The 16,802-nt window shown below is 34.3% G+C and overlaps 2 protein-coding genes and 1 pseudogene across 5 annotated transcripts; 2 read left to right on the top strand and 1 right to left on the bottom strand.

The window, feature by feature from the left end:
• The first annotated feature begins 3,731 nt into the window (after positions 1 to 3,731).
• Positions 3,732 to 7,941, top strand: LOC140983026 (beta-arabinofuranosyltransferase RAY1). Of its 4 annotated transcripts, XM_073449885.1 has the most exons (7): positions 3,732 to 3,933; positions 4,024 to 4,119; positions 4,254 to 4,328; positions 4,863 to 5,115; positions 5,194 to 5,937; positions 6,102 to 6,348; positions 6,430 to 7,941. In XM_073449885.1, exons 2-7 carry the CDS (start codon positions 4,088 to 4,090, stop codon positions 6,873 to 6,875), a joined length of 1,797 nt encoding a protein of 598 aa, XP_073305986.1. In that variant the 5' UTR covers positions 3,732 to 3,933; positions 4,024 to 4,087; the 3' UTR covers positions 6,876 to 7,941. The 4 variants fall into 4 exon arrangements, with proteins under 4 accessions (XP_073305986.1, XP_073305985.1, XP_073305987.1 ...); XM_073449884.1 differs by having other exon boundaries at positions 4,024 to 4,328; XM_073449886.1 differs by lacking the exons at positions 3,732 to 3,933; positions 4,024 to 4,119; positions 4,254 to 4,328 and adding an exon at positions 4,606 to 4,682.
• LOC140983027 (inorganic phosphate transporter 2-1, chloroplastic-like) lies at positions 7,915 to 10,327 on the bottom strand (annotated as a pseudogene).
• A 2,126-nt stretch (positions 10,328 to 12,453) lies between these two features.
• LOC140982861 (histidine--tRNA ligase, cytoplasmic-like) lies at positions 12,454 to 16,667 on the top strand. Its single transcript, XM_073449628.1, has 6 exons — positions 12,454 to 13,832; positions 14,015 to 14,194; positions 14,821 to 15,078; positions 15,257 to 15,391; positions 15,692 to 15,973; positions 16,479 to 16,667. The coding sequence occupies exons 1-6, from the start codon at positions 12,504 to 12,506 to the stop codon at positions 16,665 to 16,667; spliced, it is 2,373 nt and encodes a 790-aa protein (XP_073305729.1). The 5' UTR covers positions 12,454 to 12,503.
• The last annotated feature ends 135 nt before the right edge of the window (positions 16,668 to 16,802 follow it).

Here is a 16,802-nt window from a genome sequence, read left to right on the forward strand (position 1 = left end):
AAATACAGTGATAAATGTATGTAGGTGCACTATTTCATTATGGCAATTATAACTTTATTTAAATATCTTATTTATCACTCAATGATCAAAATTTGTTTATTTCTTATTTTGATTATCGACAAATCCAATATTTCATTTAAATGTTTTTGTTAATAATATTTACATGAGTTTTATTGTATATTTATCCAATTTGAAAGGGATAAATTATAATTCAATATATAATAATATTTGAAAATTGTAGAATGCTTCTAAATTTAAAAATCGAGTAACATGTAAGGGATCAAATCAAAACTAAAAGTTGATGCAACCTGTTTCTTCTAGCTTTACAATCGAATAATATAGGATCGAACGTTTGTCGCTTTACTAAAAGTTATAAATGATGTTAACTATGCAAGTCAAATCTTTAATTAAATCATACAACAGCTCAAGCGCCTACCCATCGTGGACAATTATTGTACCAAACAATCTATCTCCTAATAATTGCACCAATTGCAATCAATGAAAATCAAAGTCGCGATCTTGGCTCTGATACCAATTGTAGGCTCAAGCGTTTACTGTTTTATCAAAACCTATAGGTTATGGTAACAGCGCAAATCAAATATTTTAAATAATACAACAGTTGAAGCACAACATTTTAATTACTCTACCCAACATGATCAATTATTGCACTCAACAAATAAGTTTATGCAAATAACCTTTTACTATATCATATGAATTTATAAGACATTTAAATAGAATATATACTTGATATTCTACATAAGTAGTATGAAAAAAAAATCATTTTTCATTTATTTGAAAATTTATATTTTAAAATAAAAAAATCAGAATATTTTAAAGACCAATAGATGATGAAATTAAATTTGAAATCAAAAGAAAAATTAAGAAAATGTAGAACACTACAGTGCATAAACTTTCGCTTTGTACAGTGACAAAACATAAGGTGAGACCAAGTGAGATACTTATATATATGAGTCTCATTCAACTTAGTCCTATTATAATATTTTTATTAACACACTTTGTCCTTCGTTTTTATTTAACTAACTTTGCAGTGTGACTCATTCAAGCATTAACTTTTTATTTTTTTAGTACATAGTGGCCTCCACTCTCACCAACTTCAATCTTTAGAAGTCGTTATTAGTAGTTTATAGGTAATAGACAATTATTTAGTTTTATTTTATGTCTTTTGATTAATTGTGTAATTTTTTATGTTCTCCCTAATTCATTTTTAGATTTTTTATTGAATTTTTATTAGAAGTGTTGCACACAAACAATATAAAATTAATATATTTTAAAATGTTAATATTGAAGTGTCGAATAAATGTATTAAATCATTATTTAAGAACTTTTAGAAAAACAATATACATCATAATTCAGATTTAAAGATTAACATACAAATAAAGAATTGCGATGAATATCTTAAAAAATAAATGGTGTTAGTCCAAAAAAATTAAATATGATTATTGTAAATGAATTTTTCTTAATTAATTATAAAATTTTCAGCAAATGTGCCGAATTAATTAGAATGTTTTTTATATAGTATGTCGATAAATGTTTTTTCATATGAGTCAGTGATTGAGTCCTTATGAACATTTAAAAAAAATGTGTCTTTAGTTATAGTAACAGTGTCTTATAATTTAAAATATTAAATGAAACAAATTATCAAGATAAAAAATTAATTAAGAAATTCAAGAATATGTGATTACTCAATTAGTTTAATTGACACGCTATTTAGTTTTCTGATTTAATAGATGTTAAATCCACAATCACTGAGTTTGACAAGAATTCTTGTAGAATAAAATACAATTAAAATAAATTACTTGATTGTATATGTAATAAAATTTTGTATATTTCATATATGTATGATTTATTTCATTTATAAGTTTGAAATTTTATATATTATGATATAAGATTTGTTATGCATCTTAACATCGATAAATTCATTAAAAATTTATTGGTTTATATTTTAATTCTTGTTACCACATAATTTTGGTTTCGCCCATACTTTGTGTATTCGTTTGCTTGAATCTACTGTTTCACATCTTGCTAAGACTCAGAGCATGTCAAACATGAAAGTAGATATTAATTTAAAGATATGATAATACTTATTTATTTCAATAAACATGTTTATTATTCATGATACTGATAAAAATAACTTAAAAATAATATGTTGACAAACATATTGTCAGGAATCCAAAAACACATTTCAAATGTCAACTTTGACACTCGATTTTCAGTGACTATCAAAATATCTGAACAACCTACAATTTATGGACAATATACTAACATCTTAATTTTAAAATCAAGATGATATTCTCCCTTTTACATGAGGAATTCGTAATTGAAAATCGACAATATTAGATATATAGATATTTAATATAAATCCATGTGAGCTCATTTAGGCCGACCTTTAAATGGATTGACAAAATTTCAACCCAACCCATTTAAATTGTTTGGTGGTGTGGGCCAATCGACGGACCCAACTCAAATTGATGAGTCTAATCACAACGATCATTTACCTTGTTTTATTCAAATAATTTATAAATATAAACCGCCAAAAAATGTTGGTTAAAATTTTTTTTATTTAAAGACGTAAATTCTAGCCAGCGGTTATAAGTAAAGAGATTTAAAAATTAAAATTTTTTTTTTATAAAAATGGTATATTATAATAAATTTTTTAACCGTATTTTATTAAAGTAATTTTAAATATAAACCTTTGCAAAAAAATATTTTTTTAACTCGTAAGTTATAGTCAATATCACAAAAAATAAAATAAAATAACAAGGACATGAAAAAAAATTNGACAAGGACATGAAAAAAATTTTAATAAGGCATCAAAAAAAATTCACAATTCAACANATTCATAATTCAACAATGAACTATTTCTAAACTTTAATTAATTGAATTGGCATAATGAAAAGATAAATAAAAAAATAAATCATTGGATTAAAAATAATATATTGTAATATGGGTAGACAACAATAAAAGCAAGCAATTAATAGTAACATCATAATTTTAAAATCAAGATGATAATCTTCCCTTTATATGAGAAATTCATGATTGAAAAGCGATAATAATAGATATATTGATATTTAATACAAATTCGTCCGGGCTCATTTAGTCTCACCTTTAAATAAGTTGACAAAATTTCAACCCAACATACTTAAATTATTTGGCGATGTGAGCCAAATAGACAAACCCAACCCAAATTGAAAGGTCTAATCACAACGATCTTTTACCGTGTTTTATTCAAATAATTTATAAATATAAACCACAAAAAATATTTGTTCAAATTTTTTTTATTTAAACACATAAATTCTAGCAAACTGTAACAATTAAAGAGATTTAAAAATTAGAATTTTTTTTTTATAAAAATGGTATATCACAATAAAGTTTTTAACCATATTTTATTAAAGAAATTTTTTTTTTTTGCAAAAATATTTTTTAAACTAATAAGTGATAGACAAAGTCACAAAAATAAATAACGAGGACATGAAAAAAAAATTAATAAGACACCAAAGAAAATTCATAATTCAACAATGAACTATTTTTAAATTTTAATTAATTTAATTGACGTAAGAAAAGATAAATAAAAAAAATCTAAATCATTTAATTAAAAATAACATATTATAATGTGAGTAGACATGAAAGAGATCAAATACTAATTTACATAATAAAAAATAAATAAATAAATCTNTGAAAAAACGATCCCCACATAGGGATGATAGGTCGCATGCTTTGAGCGGCATTTTTGGTGGCTAAAGGTGGAGGCTGTGGCGTTTCCACTCTCCCCTATTACCCATTTTCCGTTGAATAAACACGTAAAAGCTGTGTTAGGAAGAGCAATCTCGCTTCACTTCATTCATACATTTCTAAAAAGCAACAGTAATGGAAGCTCGCTTTTCTATACTCTTCTCCAGTTTCTACTACAAGAAGGTGAAAAAGACTCAAACTTTACAGCTCCCTTGGTTTTGATTAAGTTCACGTTGTGTGGTGGTAAAATGTTGAGTTTTTCTGATATCGCAGGCTTTGAAAAGTGGGCTGTGGCTTGTTTGGCTTTGTGGGATTTTCTTGATCTGTGTATCCTTCTATGCTACCCTGTTGTTGCCCAAGAAACAGAAGGTTTTTTACGACGGCCCCAAGATTACTCTTTATACTGCACCGCGGGCTTTCACTGGTTTAATAGGTGAAAGGCAGACTCTTGCTGTGAGATCATGGCTGGGTTTATCTGAAAATATTGATGTTGTTCTTTTCAGCCAAGATCCTTCTGTTTTCTCCCTGGGGGAATCATTGGGATCCAGAGTCTTAGTGGAGCCTAACATTGACTTCACGTGAGTCTGCTTGTTTTTTTTCCCGAGTTGAGATATTGATTAAGGTTCTTGTGATATGGTTTGGAGTTGTTAATTTGTTTTTTTTTTTCTTTAAATAACTTGAATTCTTGTGGGTCAGTCACGTTTCGGAATGTCTGATTGTTTTAACCTTATAAAGAACGAAATCTTGTTTTGATGATAGTAATTCGGGCTAAAAGTATGATGCGTAATATGCTGCGCCAAAATTATAATTCTGAAATGGAGCATGTGTTTTTCCATGATGTAGGACCTGTGTTCTACTAGTTCCAGACATGAGTGAAAAATGATTAAACTCTAGGGGTGGAAGGCAAGAAAGATGTTTCTTTTGACTCTGAGGTTATAATTTGGGTTACAATAGGCGTAAATACTAAATATGGATCTTTAGGATTTTAAAGTTCTAGTTATAAGTCGAAATTCTGGATTTTAATATTCTCCGAAACAATGCGTTGATAATCATCTCTGATTTTCCTAAGATAATGTGCAACTTGCTCAAAACCTGTCCTTTATTCTGTATAGGTTCCTGGGTACACCATTTTTTCATTCCATGGTTGCGAGATCCCTGGCATCATCATCAGATGTTTCTGTACTGGTAGATCCTGATACAATTATCTTATCGGACTTTGTTTCCACTTTGAATTATGCCCACAAGCTCGACGAAGACTGGCTCCTCATTGCCGCAACACAAAATATTTCCCATTTCCCTTTTCATTTGGATTCCAGTGGGAGAAGGTGGCTGACAGATGATGGTAAACATATTGGAATAAAAAAGGTATGAGGAAATTGGGTTCATTTTTGGTCTTGATCAGGCATGAGGGATTTATGCTAATGTTTTATCGTTATTCATCAGTTGCAGGAGTTTCTTTCTCAGAGATCGTGTGGAAAGCTATTTGGAGAAGGAATGATTATCGCATGGAATAATGGTGATTTGCCTCTTCACAAGGGCATCCTACCCCCGTTTTTGTATGGCAAAGGACTCCACAATCAATGGCTCGTTACCGAGGCCATGAACTCTGATTTTAGGCTTGTAATCGATGCTAGTTCGACTATTTCAAGTTTTTACCTCCACGACCTTCACCAAGAAAGTTGCATATTGAGTAGAAGTTGGGAACTAAACGGCAATTCCCTTCTGGGAATGCTTTATGGATCATTTTCTTTTCGCAAAGCTAACTATTCAGGTGTGCTCATGCTATTTGAGTACGGAGGACACTATCTTTTTGTTAATAAAAACCAACACATCGCTTATAAACCGGGTTATAAACGATCATTGAACTTGTGGAAAAAAGGCGTATCTCTGTCTCCAATGGAAGAGGAAAAACAGGGTTGTCTTGATTCAATAAAATCACTCGAAGAAACTGAAGGACGCCTAGCGAATGAGCAGTCAAGATTGTGGAACCCAATTACACTGTCATTCTCTCTTGAAAATCTTCTGTCAATTCGTGCTGATCAGAACAAGACAATTGTACTAGGTGTTGCTGGATATAGTTACAAAGATATGCTAATGAGCTGGGTATGCAGGCTTCGCCACCTCCAATTGTCAAATTTCTTGGTCTGTGCTCTGGACACTGAAATATACGAGTTCTCCATCATGCAGGTGACCTTCAATTAATATCTATACCTCGAAAGAAAGTTTTATGCTCAGGAATATTAGAAATCCAATTAACTTCTTGGGCTTTAGTTGTCTTGAACTTTTATGAGACTCGTTTCCATGAGAGTATACCTTGTTATATTGACATTTTCTTATGCATACAATGCTAGGGCCTCCCAGTGATCAAGTTTTTAAATCCTCCAACCAACATCAGCTTCGATGACTGCCATTTTGGGACCGAATGTTTTCAGAAAGTAACAAAAGTCAAGTCAAGAATGGTTTTACAGATATTAAAGCTTGGTTATAATGTGCTTTTAAGCGATGTGGATGTGTACTGGTTTGAGAATCCATTGCCCTATCTCAGGTCTTTTGGTCCCGCTGTTCTTGTGGTCCAGTCCGATGAATATAACACTGCAGGTAACGGAATAATGGAAAAATGAACTTGAGAGATCCGAATCTTATGTTTCTTAGCCATTCAAACATGTTATCTTCTTGCAGGGCCGATAAACTTACCTCGACGCCTTAACTCTGGTTTCTATTATTCTCATTCGGACACTATTACCATCAAGGCATTGGAGAAGGTAGTGAAGCATGCAGCTAACTCCAATTTCTCTGAACAACCGAGTTTCTACGACACATTATGCGGTGAAGGTGGGTCCAACAGATTAGATGATAACCAATGCGTGGAGCCTGAAACAAATTTGTTGGTTCATTTCTTGAACAGAGACCTCTTTCCAAATGGTGCATATGGAGGCCTCTGGGAGGAAAAAGATATAAAGAATATATGCACGGATAAAGGTTGTCTCATCCTTCATAACAACTGGATTAGTGGAAGAAAGAAGAAGCTGGAACGGCAGGTATTATCAGGGCTTTGGGATTACGATATCAACACTCGAATGTGTTTGCAAACCTGGCAAAGAAGTGACATCCCAGGTTATTTTTAGCAACATCGTGGATGCTTTTGTAAGTTTGATTCCTGATTTTTGTTATCAACGTAGGCGGAGAAACCGAGAAACTACTTTCTTGTCTGATATTCTTTGTCAGCTCTGAGATTTGGACTTGTCATTGGACCCTTCGATAAAATTCTGAATAAGCATAGCCCTTCAAGAAAAAAACAAAAGGGATTTTTGCCATCAACAAAGCTTTACTAGTTTCAAGATCCTAGAGGCCCAAGAAAGTTCCCGACTTTAATTATTATAAGCATGCACTATGCACAAAATTCTGCAAGGACCTTCGTGATGCTGAAGAGATGTTCTCGTGTTTATGGGCTAGTTCCGTCAAAGAAAACAATTCCAAAAGAAGAGAGGAGCTGCAAGATGAAACTATTTCATTCAGCGCAAGCACGCAACTCAAAGCTCTTTCCGTTCGAATAGTTCATGCTGGTGGTCGAATAGAAATGTATCAAAGTGCAGTCTCTGCCTCGACTGTGATTCAGAAATATCCAGGTATGTGTATTACTAGGCCTAGCGTCTTCAAGCGTCCCTATGAATCCCTTTTATCAGCTGATGATATGCTGTTACCCGGGCATAAATACTATGTGATTCGGTCTACTACCGTGGAGAAATTGAAGCGTAGATTCTCACAAAAAGAGAGAATTAATGAAACTGATGGGAGTAGCGTGTCAATCTTGAAATGGAAAGAGGTTGAAGATGTTGGAGATGATTGGTTAGAAGAATCAATAGGTTCTGCTAGGGACTTTTATATCTGTAAAGACACTTGGTCAAGTAGTGTCGTCAAAAAAAATGTGAGAAAGAGGAGACCATTTGTACCACCAATCCAAAGGCCGAAATGGAAGGAGCCTGAATGGGAGCCAAGTCTAAATTCTATACAAGAGATATCTCCATAAATCTCTTTTGCTGGCTTGATACTCAGAACAAAGAGCACCGCGGTATTTGTGTAATGATCCCTTCGGTATTTCTTCTGTAATAGTTTCCTTCAAACTTGTATTGGATGCATATGTAAAAGAATTGGAATCAAACAAGATGAAAATAAGGGAAATTTTAGATTGAACATCAAAGGAATGATATAGTTAGTGGTGACGACATAATTCAAATCTTTTTAGTTTTCCAGCGTGCCATAAACCCAAAATGTTTAAAATCTTGTAATATACAGTTAAAGTACAAAAGATAAAACCTTGGTCAAGATCCAAGTGTAAATGACAGCAAATGTTGCACCAGGGGGAATTGTCACAGCCCAAGAAGTGACAATCTCTCTCACCTGTCTCAGCTCGTACACTGTTAAGCCCTCTAGCAAATCCTACCGCCATCACTGCCCCCACCAGAGTATGAGTAGCAGAAATAGGGAGCCCCAGTTTCGATGCCCCTAAAACCACGGATGCTGCCGCAAATTCAGCAGCAAATCCTCGAGTTGGAGTTAGTTCTGTAATTTTCTTCCCAATAGTAGCGATAACTCGGTATCCCAAATCACGAGCCCTGCAACAATCCCAAATCCACCCCATGCTAGAATATCATTAGGAATCACAATCTCAGTCCCACTGAAGCCACCTTGGCGAATTGACAGATCCGCGGCCAAAGGGCCAATGGCATTGGACACATCATTTCCTCCATGTGCAAATGACATGAAGCAGGCTGATAAATCTGCATGTAGCCAAATACTCCATAAACTATTTCTAATTGGGTGCCTGTAGGGCCAGCTATATCGGATAGAAAGCCAATATTTTTACTGAGATGGGTTTCCTCCTTTGGCTCTGAATCTGCTTTAGCAGACTTGGCAAGGAGGTGGCCTAATTGCTTTCTTGTGATTCTGTCGACTAAAAATGCAGCTGCAGCACCACAGGCTAAGGCCTGAGCAAAAGCTATGTAAAGGGTCTTGCCGGGAGGGAATGCTGCAAAAGAAATGCCGTTCACTCCTAAAAAGACAGCAATTGGTGCAGCTGCAGCAGCTGCTTGTCCTGGATTTGGAGCACTGTAAACGAACTAGAAATATTAAGGAGAGTTAGAGTTTCAGAAAAAAATTATGTAACAATGCTACTTTGTGATCAAGATTTGTGCAACAGATGAACATACCCTTCGAATGCATTTATAGACCAGGAATGACATCAATGCTCCGACTACAGGTGAAATGACCCATGACGAAGTTACCTTGCCAGTGAACTCCAAAAGATAGCATTGGTTCCTCCATAAGCAAGACCAAATCCAACCATGGATCCAACAACACAATGTGTAGTCGAGACAGGCCAGCCATAGTACGATGCTACCTGAGTAGAAAAGTCGAACTTAGAAACTCACATGGGGGAGTACTTACGCTCAGAAGTTCTTAGTTTCTTTCAGCGTGAAGATTGATATTATTGGCTTTACTCAGGAAGTAATAACACCAATGGCAGATGTTCATGGAGATATCAGCATATAACACATAATGTAATATATAAATCACAAGAAACTAAATATAATTAATTATATACCCGAAATTGAAATGAACTGCATCTGTTTTAATGAATTTTGAATAACAACACTATCTATTCAAAACATTTGCAATTTAAAGTGCACCTGCAGCCAAGTACCAGCAGCAGCCAAACAAGAAAGCAAACCAGCAAAGAGTAAAGCATCCTTTCCTTGGAAAACATTGGCAACGAGAATCCCCTTCTGCATCGTACTTGTGACATGGCTATCCATCAGCAACGCCCCGGAAAACTCCAACACAGCTGCCAAAACCACCGCCGGCCGCAGTGTCAACGCCCCTGAACCAACTGAAGTTCCCATTGCATTGGCCACATCATTAGCCCCAATAGTCCAAGCCATGTAAAATCCAAACAAAAGGGTGACATAAGATAAAGCTTTAATCTTGAATTGTAATCCATGCCCCAAAGAACTCATGAAAAATGGTAGAGTAAGAGCCGCCAAGGCTATGCACACTGATATAGCAGAGGCTGTTCTAGAAGATATATTGAAAGCCCGCGCCATTGCAGACAAATCATCTTCTGAATTTGCTGTTTCCTCGAGATGATGGCCTTTTCCTTGTACAACAACTCCATTTTCACCACTTTCCGATTCCGCAAAAGAGGATAAGGCCGCAAAAGGGCGTTTCAAAAGTGTGAAGGGATTCCTTAATCTTGATATCTGATGCTCCAGAACAAGAAAATCCTTTCCGGGGCACTGAGTTTCACTTGAAAAAACACAAGATTTGTGCCTTGGGATATAAAGGCGAGAATTGTGAACTAATAATGCTTGTGATGTGGTGTTTCTGTTCCAAGACAAACAGTAGGAAGAAGTCATGACTAAAAGGTGTTACAAAGGGATGAAAAACACAACAGAGTACCGAATATTTGAGGGAATTATTCAGTTTGATTCTCCGCCATGGAATGTAGAGGACGACTGTGAATGCCTGACACTACATTCTCTTGATTTTTCTGCTTCTTTTCTGGCCATTTTCTTTTTGGCTTTGTGGATGGTACAAAGTAAGTGTTATTTTAGTAAATAAGAAAACATCTAACTGCTAAAAAAAGATGATGTCGTGTAAAATGAGTAATTTACCTAATAATTTTGGTTTGGTTGGGAATTAAGTTATGATATAATCGAAAATTCTCGCAAGTTTCACCAATTATTTAGAAAATAGTTAGCTAAAAAGCCTCTACTATGATAAGATAGAAAGTTTAGCATTGGAATACTTATTTTAAATTATTGATATAATATAATGAACATATTTAAAATTTAAATATTATTATAAAAAAATTATTATATAAAAAATATTTATATCATTTGAGATAACACTAAAATAAAGATAACAATTTTTTGTTTTTAAATAAATTTTTTTTCTTGATTGAGTGAAACTGTTATTAATTTAAAAACACAAATATTTAAAAAATCATATATTATTTTTTTTTTATCAAAATTTAAAAAAAATAATTCAAAAATTATAAAAAAAAGGTCATTTATTAGATTAATAAACTTTGGTTAAAAATATTAAATATTTTTGAAAACATGATAAAAATTTATATTAAATTTCTAATTAAGATCATAATAATAATGATAAAAATTTACACACGATCGATATACCGAAACTTCATGATGACACTTTTTTAAAAATTTGAAAAACAGAATGTTATATAAAAAAAAAGATATTTTATTTAATATGTTAGAGAGTAGTGAGAACTAAATATATAAAAATAACACAAAATTTAAAATCATAACTGAAATTAAATGAAATGATATAACCAATACATACACTTAAATGTATTTATATTTTCAAGAGACATCATATTCAAATTTGAATTTTAAAATGAAATTGAAAAGAATTCATTTAATTATATATTTATTTCATTTTTTCAAATATTTTAATATAGTCGGAATGCACTAATACGGNAATAAAAGTTGTGTTTTAGTAAATTTAGAAGTATTACTAGTGAATTGTAGTTAATGTGGAATAATATGTCTACCATATTTGTTGTCATATTCATTATAAATATCATATAAATGAGTTCTAATAAACAAAGCCAATGGGTTAAATGGAATCATTTCAGTAGTATAGTCTAAAGAATCATAAAAAAAAGTCAACGGTCAATCCAAATATCCAAACACAAAGAAACTTTATTGTTTAAACTAATAAATTCTTTAATTAGTCTGAAGATATTAGATGTGTGGTGAAGCATCGCTCGAGTTTTAAGCGTCGTTGGATTGCTCAAACTTTCTTGACTTTGATGATGATATGTTTGTTTGGCCGCCTCTTATTCTTGTTGCTTCTCATTGAAAAAATCAAGATTATAACTGTCAACATTGAATAAAGAAAAATCACGATCCTCAAACTCAGACATGATGTTCTTTCCCTTGTCCCTTACTACTATGACTTGAACCGACTTAACCACTATGACTTGAACCGATTATTTGTATAAAAATAAAATTGAAGTAATTAGAAAAATAAATGAACAATCGACAATAATCGATAATTAATATTTTGATAATAGAGAAATAAAGTTTGAAATGAAAATTAGAGATGAGAATTGGAAGGGAATTGTATGAAAAAAAAATGAAAGTGATGAGATGTATTTATAAGGACTAAGGTTGAATTCGGATTTTTTTAATGTATTTATAAGGACTAGGGTTGAACGTGGTACAACAGTCATAATCAAACCGTGTTTGATCTATTATGGTCATGGTTCTGAGTCAAACTCGTTGACCAAGGGCTGTGGCCATGTCCAGGTCTAACCAGGCCCGTGACTAGGTCTAACTAAACTCCCTCAACTTTAATTTTTCACGTTTTGTTTTCATTTTCTTAGTTTTCATCTTTTGAATTGATTTTGAAAATATTAGATTAAGTGCAAAAAATTAATTAGGCAATTTTGAATTTTTTTTATATCTAATTTCTACGTAAAATCTTTATATTGTGTGCCCACTATTATTAGTTTAGGTAAAATATGAAATTATTATGAGGGTTGGTGTAGTATACAATCTGTTGGTTGCATCAATTAACTAAAATATAATCAAATTAATAATTAATTCGTGGATATTAATGATTAATTTAACCATTTTCAGTAAGCCCAGTTAGTACTGGGCTCAGCAGCCCATGAAGTCTTTAACTTCTTTTTTGTTTTTTAAACAAAATTCCTAATTTTAGCAGCCATGGCGGCTGTGGCGGGTACACGACTGGTGGCGCTCGGCGGCAAGGGTTCGTCTCTCACATCCTCCGCAGTGTTCGATGTTGCGAGCGGCATCGCACGTGTAGCAATCGACTCCTCCGCCCTATCTAGAAGTTCCTCCAAATCCAGTTCCACCTTTAACTTTTCTGTTTCGATTCCACCTTACTTTACTCCCGAGGAATCTAGGGCTTCCTTAATTCTTCTCCTGAACAAGGTGCTACATTCTTTTTCGTCATCATCACCCGTCGCAGCTTGGCTACTTCAACTTATCGAACAAGATGTCATCGGTTCCGATTTTAAACTGGAAGGAGTCGTTTCTGAAAACGCGTCTCTATTTGATTACTCCATAGCCGCAGTCGATGGCGTTTCTGCGTTGATCGATTATCTCTCTTCTGCTTTATTGGCCGTCGCTGACGCCGTTGCTGCCATTTCATGCGAGGCCCTGAGAGCTGACGTTTCACCGTTTAATTTGATTGATTCCGGTGACGGATCTTCCGCCAAGGATGACGTTGCTGTGGCCGCGGATTTCAAAGTATTCTTTAACGGCTCCAAGTTGGTTAATTCCGCAAAGAAACCCGTGGAGTCTGCGGTGGCGGAGATTCCTTCAGTGCATGGAAATTTTAGGGAAATTGCTCGATTATTACATTCAAAAACTAGAGTCCAATTAAACTCGGGTTTTAGAGCTGGCTCATCGAAGGCCATGGCAACTGCATTGTCTTCGTTGGCTTTGTCTCTCTGGAATTTGGGGGATATTAGTTTTCACCGTTTGGAGCTTATTGTTGCCAACTCGATATTTGATAAAGATTTGACGTCCCGTTTGTCTAAGATGTTGGATACTAAATGCCCACGTGCTGATTCTTTGGAAGAGTTGTGTTCATTGTCACAGGCTGCACTTAGAAAGAAAGATTACCTTATGTTCTTGCATAAAATTTATGAATTGTTGGATATGGTGAGAAAGGTCGTAGCTTGGGAGGGGGTTTCTGCATTTATTGCTCTTGAAGCAAGTGAGTTTGTTGAGAAAAATCTAGGAGAAAATGGGAGCATAAATGTTTCTTCGAGTGCGGATGGAACCAAAATCGACAAGAAAAGTGAAAAAAAGAAGAAGCTGCAGCTGGGGAAAGGAACCAATGCTCTCGTGCAGTTCTTTAAGGAGCGGTTTCTCGGGGGAACAACAAAGTATGACTTGGATAAATTTGCTGAGGATTTCCATTTGCTGTTGAACCCAATAGATTCTGGTTTTGACGAACTTTTGAAGAAAGTCAGAGAAATTGTGGAGAGCAATGAAAGTCGAAGGCTTCCCAAACTTCCGAAGGTATTAATGCTGCAGCTAATTTATCTTATCTTTGTATTAACCAACATATAATTTATGCACATATAGTTTGTTCGTCTCGTACTAATGCCTTCTTGTTGGATTCATATGTTTATATATGTTCCCTTTTTAAGAGAATTGTAGTTTTGAATGAATTTACAAAGTTTTTTCGTGATTTTACTTAGGGCACTCGTGATTTTGCAAAAGAGCAGATGTCTGTCAGAGAGAAAGCCTTCTCAATTATAGGCGAGGTTTTCAAAAGGCATGGTGCCACGGCCTTAGACACTCCTGCATTTGAGTTGAGAGAGACACTTATGGGAAAGTACGGGGAAGACTCAAAGTTGATCTATGACCTTGCTGATCAGGTATGCTGCTTGTCTCTGATGGACATCTCACAAACAAAATCACTACCACTAATTTATTGTTGTGCGTTTTATGCTAAAACCAGTTTTCCACAATTTTGACGAAATTTAAAATCAAACTCTCCTGGACCTTGATTTAATTTTTTGATAGAAGCAACAAAATTTGGACCTCATGCATTTTGACCGGGAAAAATAAATTATTGAAAAATATTGTTTTGGTTCAGTCTCTCCTAACCTGTGAGCCTGCAATTTGCTGATTAGAAATTATTCACCAGGTGTGCTCGTAACAGCCCCTCCCCAAGTTTGCCTGCCTGTTGTCAACTTGAGGTGCTCAAACCGCATCTATTTATACGTTTTTTTCTGTCCAATGAATTGTAAAACAACGAGAAAACTTGCCAAGTACTTGAGAGTTTCCTACCTTATGTGGCTCAAACCCTAAAGTAGTTCTTAGGTTGAAAATAATGGTCATTACTCCAGATTTCTCCTGCTACAGTTGTTTAGGAACAGATCAGCCTTACTGATTTATAGAAAATTGATGACAATTTCTTAATGTTTTTTTCGGGAATACAGCGTCAAACTCACTTTATTTACAAATGGATTGTTTCAGTGTTTTTCTCACATGTTTGCAGGGTGGTGAACTCTGTTCACTTCGTTATGATCTGACGGTTCCATTTGCTCGGTTTGTTGCTATGAATGGTTTAACATCATTCAAGAGATATCAAATAGCAAAGGTATATCGTAGGGACAATCCTTCTAGGGGACGATACCGTGAATTCTATCAGTGCGACTTTGATATTGCTGGCCAATTTGAAAAAATGGGGCCAGATTTTGAGGTCATAAAAATATTGACGGAGTTGCTAAATGAGCTAGATATTGGGGATTATGAGGTTAGTTTTGATGTGTTTGCAAGCTTTCCCCACTAATATATGTAGGTTTTGAGAAATAGTTTTACTTCTTATGCTCCTAATCCTTGACATGCTAAATTCCCTGGTAGTTGTACAAATGAAATTAAAATTTGTGTAAGATATATGTCATGTTTAGCATCACTTGTAATCGACTTTTCAGGTGAAGCTGAACCACCGGAAATTACTTGATGGAATGCTGGCTATATGCGGGGTGCCCCAAGTAAAATTTAGAACCATTTGTTCAAGTATTGACAAGTTAGACAAGCAGACATTTGAGCAGATAAAGAAAGAAATGGTAAGTACGAGGATCTGGTTCTGATTTAAGGTTTTGTGGTTCCTTCCAGTGGTGCAAACTTGAACTTTTATTTATCCTGGTGTTTTGGTTGGTCTCTCATGGCTGGCCTGAGAAGAACTTCAAAGCAAGTTGTCTAGGAATTGATAGGAAAGCAAGTTTTATAACGTTCGACTTTTTCTATATTTGTTTTTCATTTCTGATTTAGTTTGTTTGTTATTTTCTGAAGAAACTGTTGTAGGTAAGTAGGTTTAACGTTTATGAGATTTAACTGTATCACTTTGGTTTGTGTCACTTATGTAGGTAGAAGAAAAAGGTTTAACCGAGGAGACTGCAGATAAAATTGGAACTTTTGTTAAACAAAGAGGATCACCTATGGAATTATTTTATGAGCTAAAACAGGAAGGCGGTGAGTTGTTGAAGAACAGTGATGCCGTGCTTGCATTGAATGAATTGGAGATTTTGTTCAAAGCTTTGGAGAAGTCTAAGTGCGATGACAAAGTCATTTTTGACTTGAGTCTTGCAAGAGGCCTTGATTACTATACTGGAGTCATATTTGAAGCTGTTTTTAAAGGCGCTACACAGGTATTTTTATTATTACGTGAAGAAATACTTTACATGTTTGTCATGTTTGGTTGGAAATATTACACAGCAGGGAAATAAAGTATTTAACAGTTTAATTCAATAATAATTGAGTTTTAACTAGGTGATAAATGAAAATCGTTGCAATGACATCTAGTTTATGTGGCGAATCACGAATGAGATATCTTAACTTGCTTTGGAGAAGGGATGAGAATTGGTAGAGCTTTTGGTTAGTGGATATATCTTTCTTCCCTGTTTCAGACAGTTTAACCAGGGACATCCTCACTACTTATTTAATTGACACAGACATGAAAACTTAAAAGTGCTGTGTCCTGCCTAAAGTGTTTTAGCTGCTAGTCTGGATGTTCCAGTGTCAATAAAAAGAAATATATATGCTTTATTTCTGTGCTTAGCACCCTCTCCTCCCAACCACCTTCATCTTTATTATGGTTGCATTTTCTTAAGGTACGATTCCCTCAATATTTTTGCTGAAGAAGTTGTCATGCAGGTGGGTTCGATTGCTGCTGGTGGACGTTATGACAATCTCATTGGGATGTTTGGGACAAAACAAGTTCCTGCGGTTGGAATCAGCTTAGGAATAGAGAGAGTGTTTACTATAATGGAGCAGCTACAAAAGGATAAAAATCAGGTATTATCTCTTCATATCAATTTGAAATTCAAAACATGTTATCTTTAGAGTAAAGATTTATTCGGAATAATAGAAAAATCGCATGAAATCTTCCTTAAACATGAATGCACCAACTTTACCATTCCAGTCCCCTATTTTTGGCGCTGCATTCTGCTTAGATTTCACAATTTTTTGTAGCTTCTT

The sequence above is a fragment of the Primulina huaijiensis genome, chromosome 8 (assembly GCF_012295235.1).
Source record: "Primulina huaijiensis isolate GDHJ02 chromosome 8, ASM1229523v2, whole genome shotgun sequence".
In the NCBI taxonomy this organism is placed as follows: Eukaryota; Viridiplantae; Streptophyta; class Magnoliopsida; order Lamiales; family Gesneriaceae; genus Primulina; species Primulina huaijiensis.

Bases quoted from the DNA above. Each gene is read 5' to 3' on its own strand.
- LOC140982861 (XM_073449628.1), top strand. From the start codon at position 12,504: ATGGCGGCTGTGGCGGGTACACGACTGGTGGCGCTCGGCGGCAAGGGT. The intron at 13,833-14,014 runs GTATTAATGCTG...GATTTTACTTAG, and splicing joins GGCTTCCCAAACTTCCGAAG to GGCACTCGTGATTTTGCAAA. The intron at 15,392-15,691 runs GTAAGTACGAGG...TCACTTATGTAG, and splicing joins AGCAGATAAAGAAAGAAATG to GTAGAAGAAAAAGGTTTAAC.
- LOC140983026 (XM_073449884.1), top strand. From the start codon at position 3,886: ATGGAAGCTCGCTTTTCTATACTCTTCTCCAGTTTCTACTACAAGAAG. The intron at 5,116-5,193 runs GTATGAGGAAAT...GTTATTCATCAG, and splicing joins AACATATTGGAATAAAAAAG to TTGCAGGAGTTTCTTTCTCA. The intron at 5,938-6,101 runs GTGACCTTCAAT...ATACAATGCTAG, and splicing joins ACGAGTTCTCCATCATGCAG to GGCCTCCCAGTGATCAAGTT.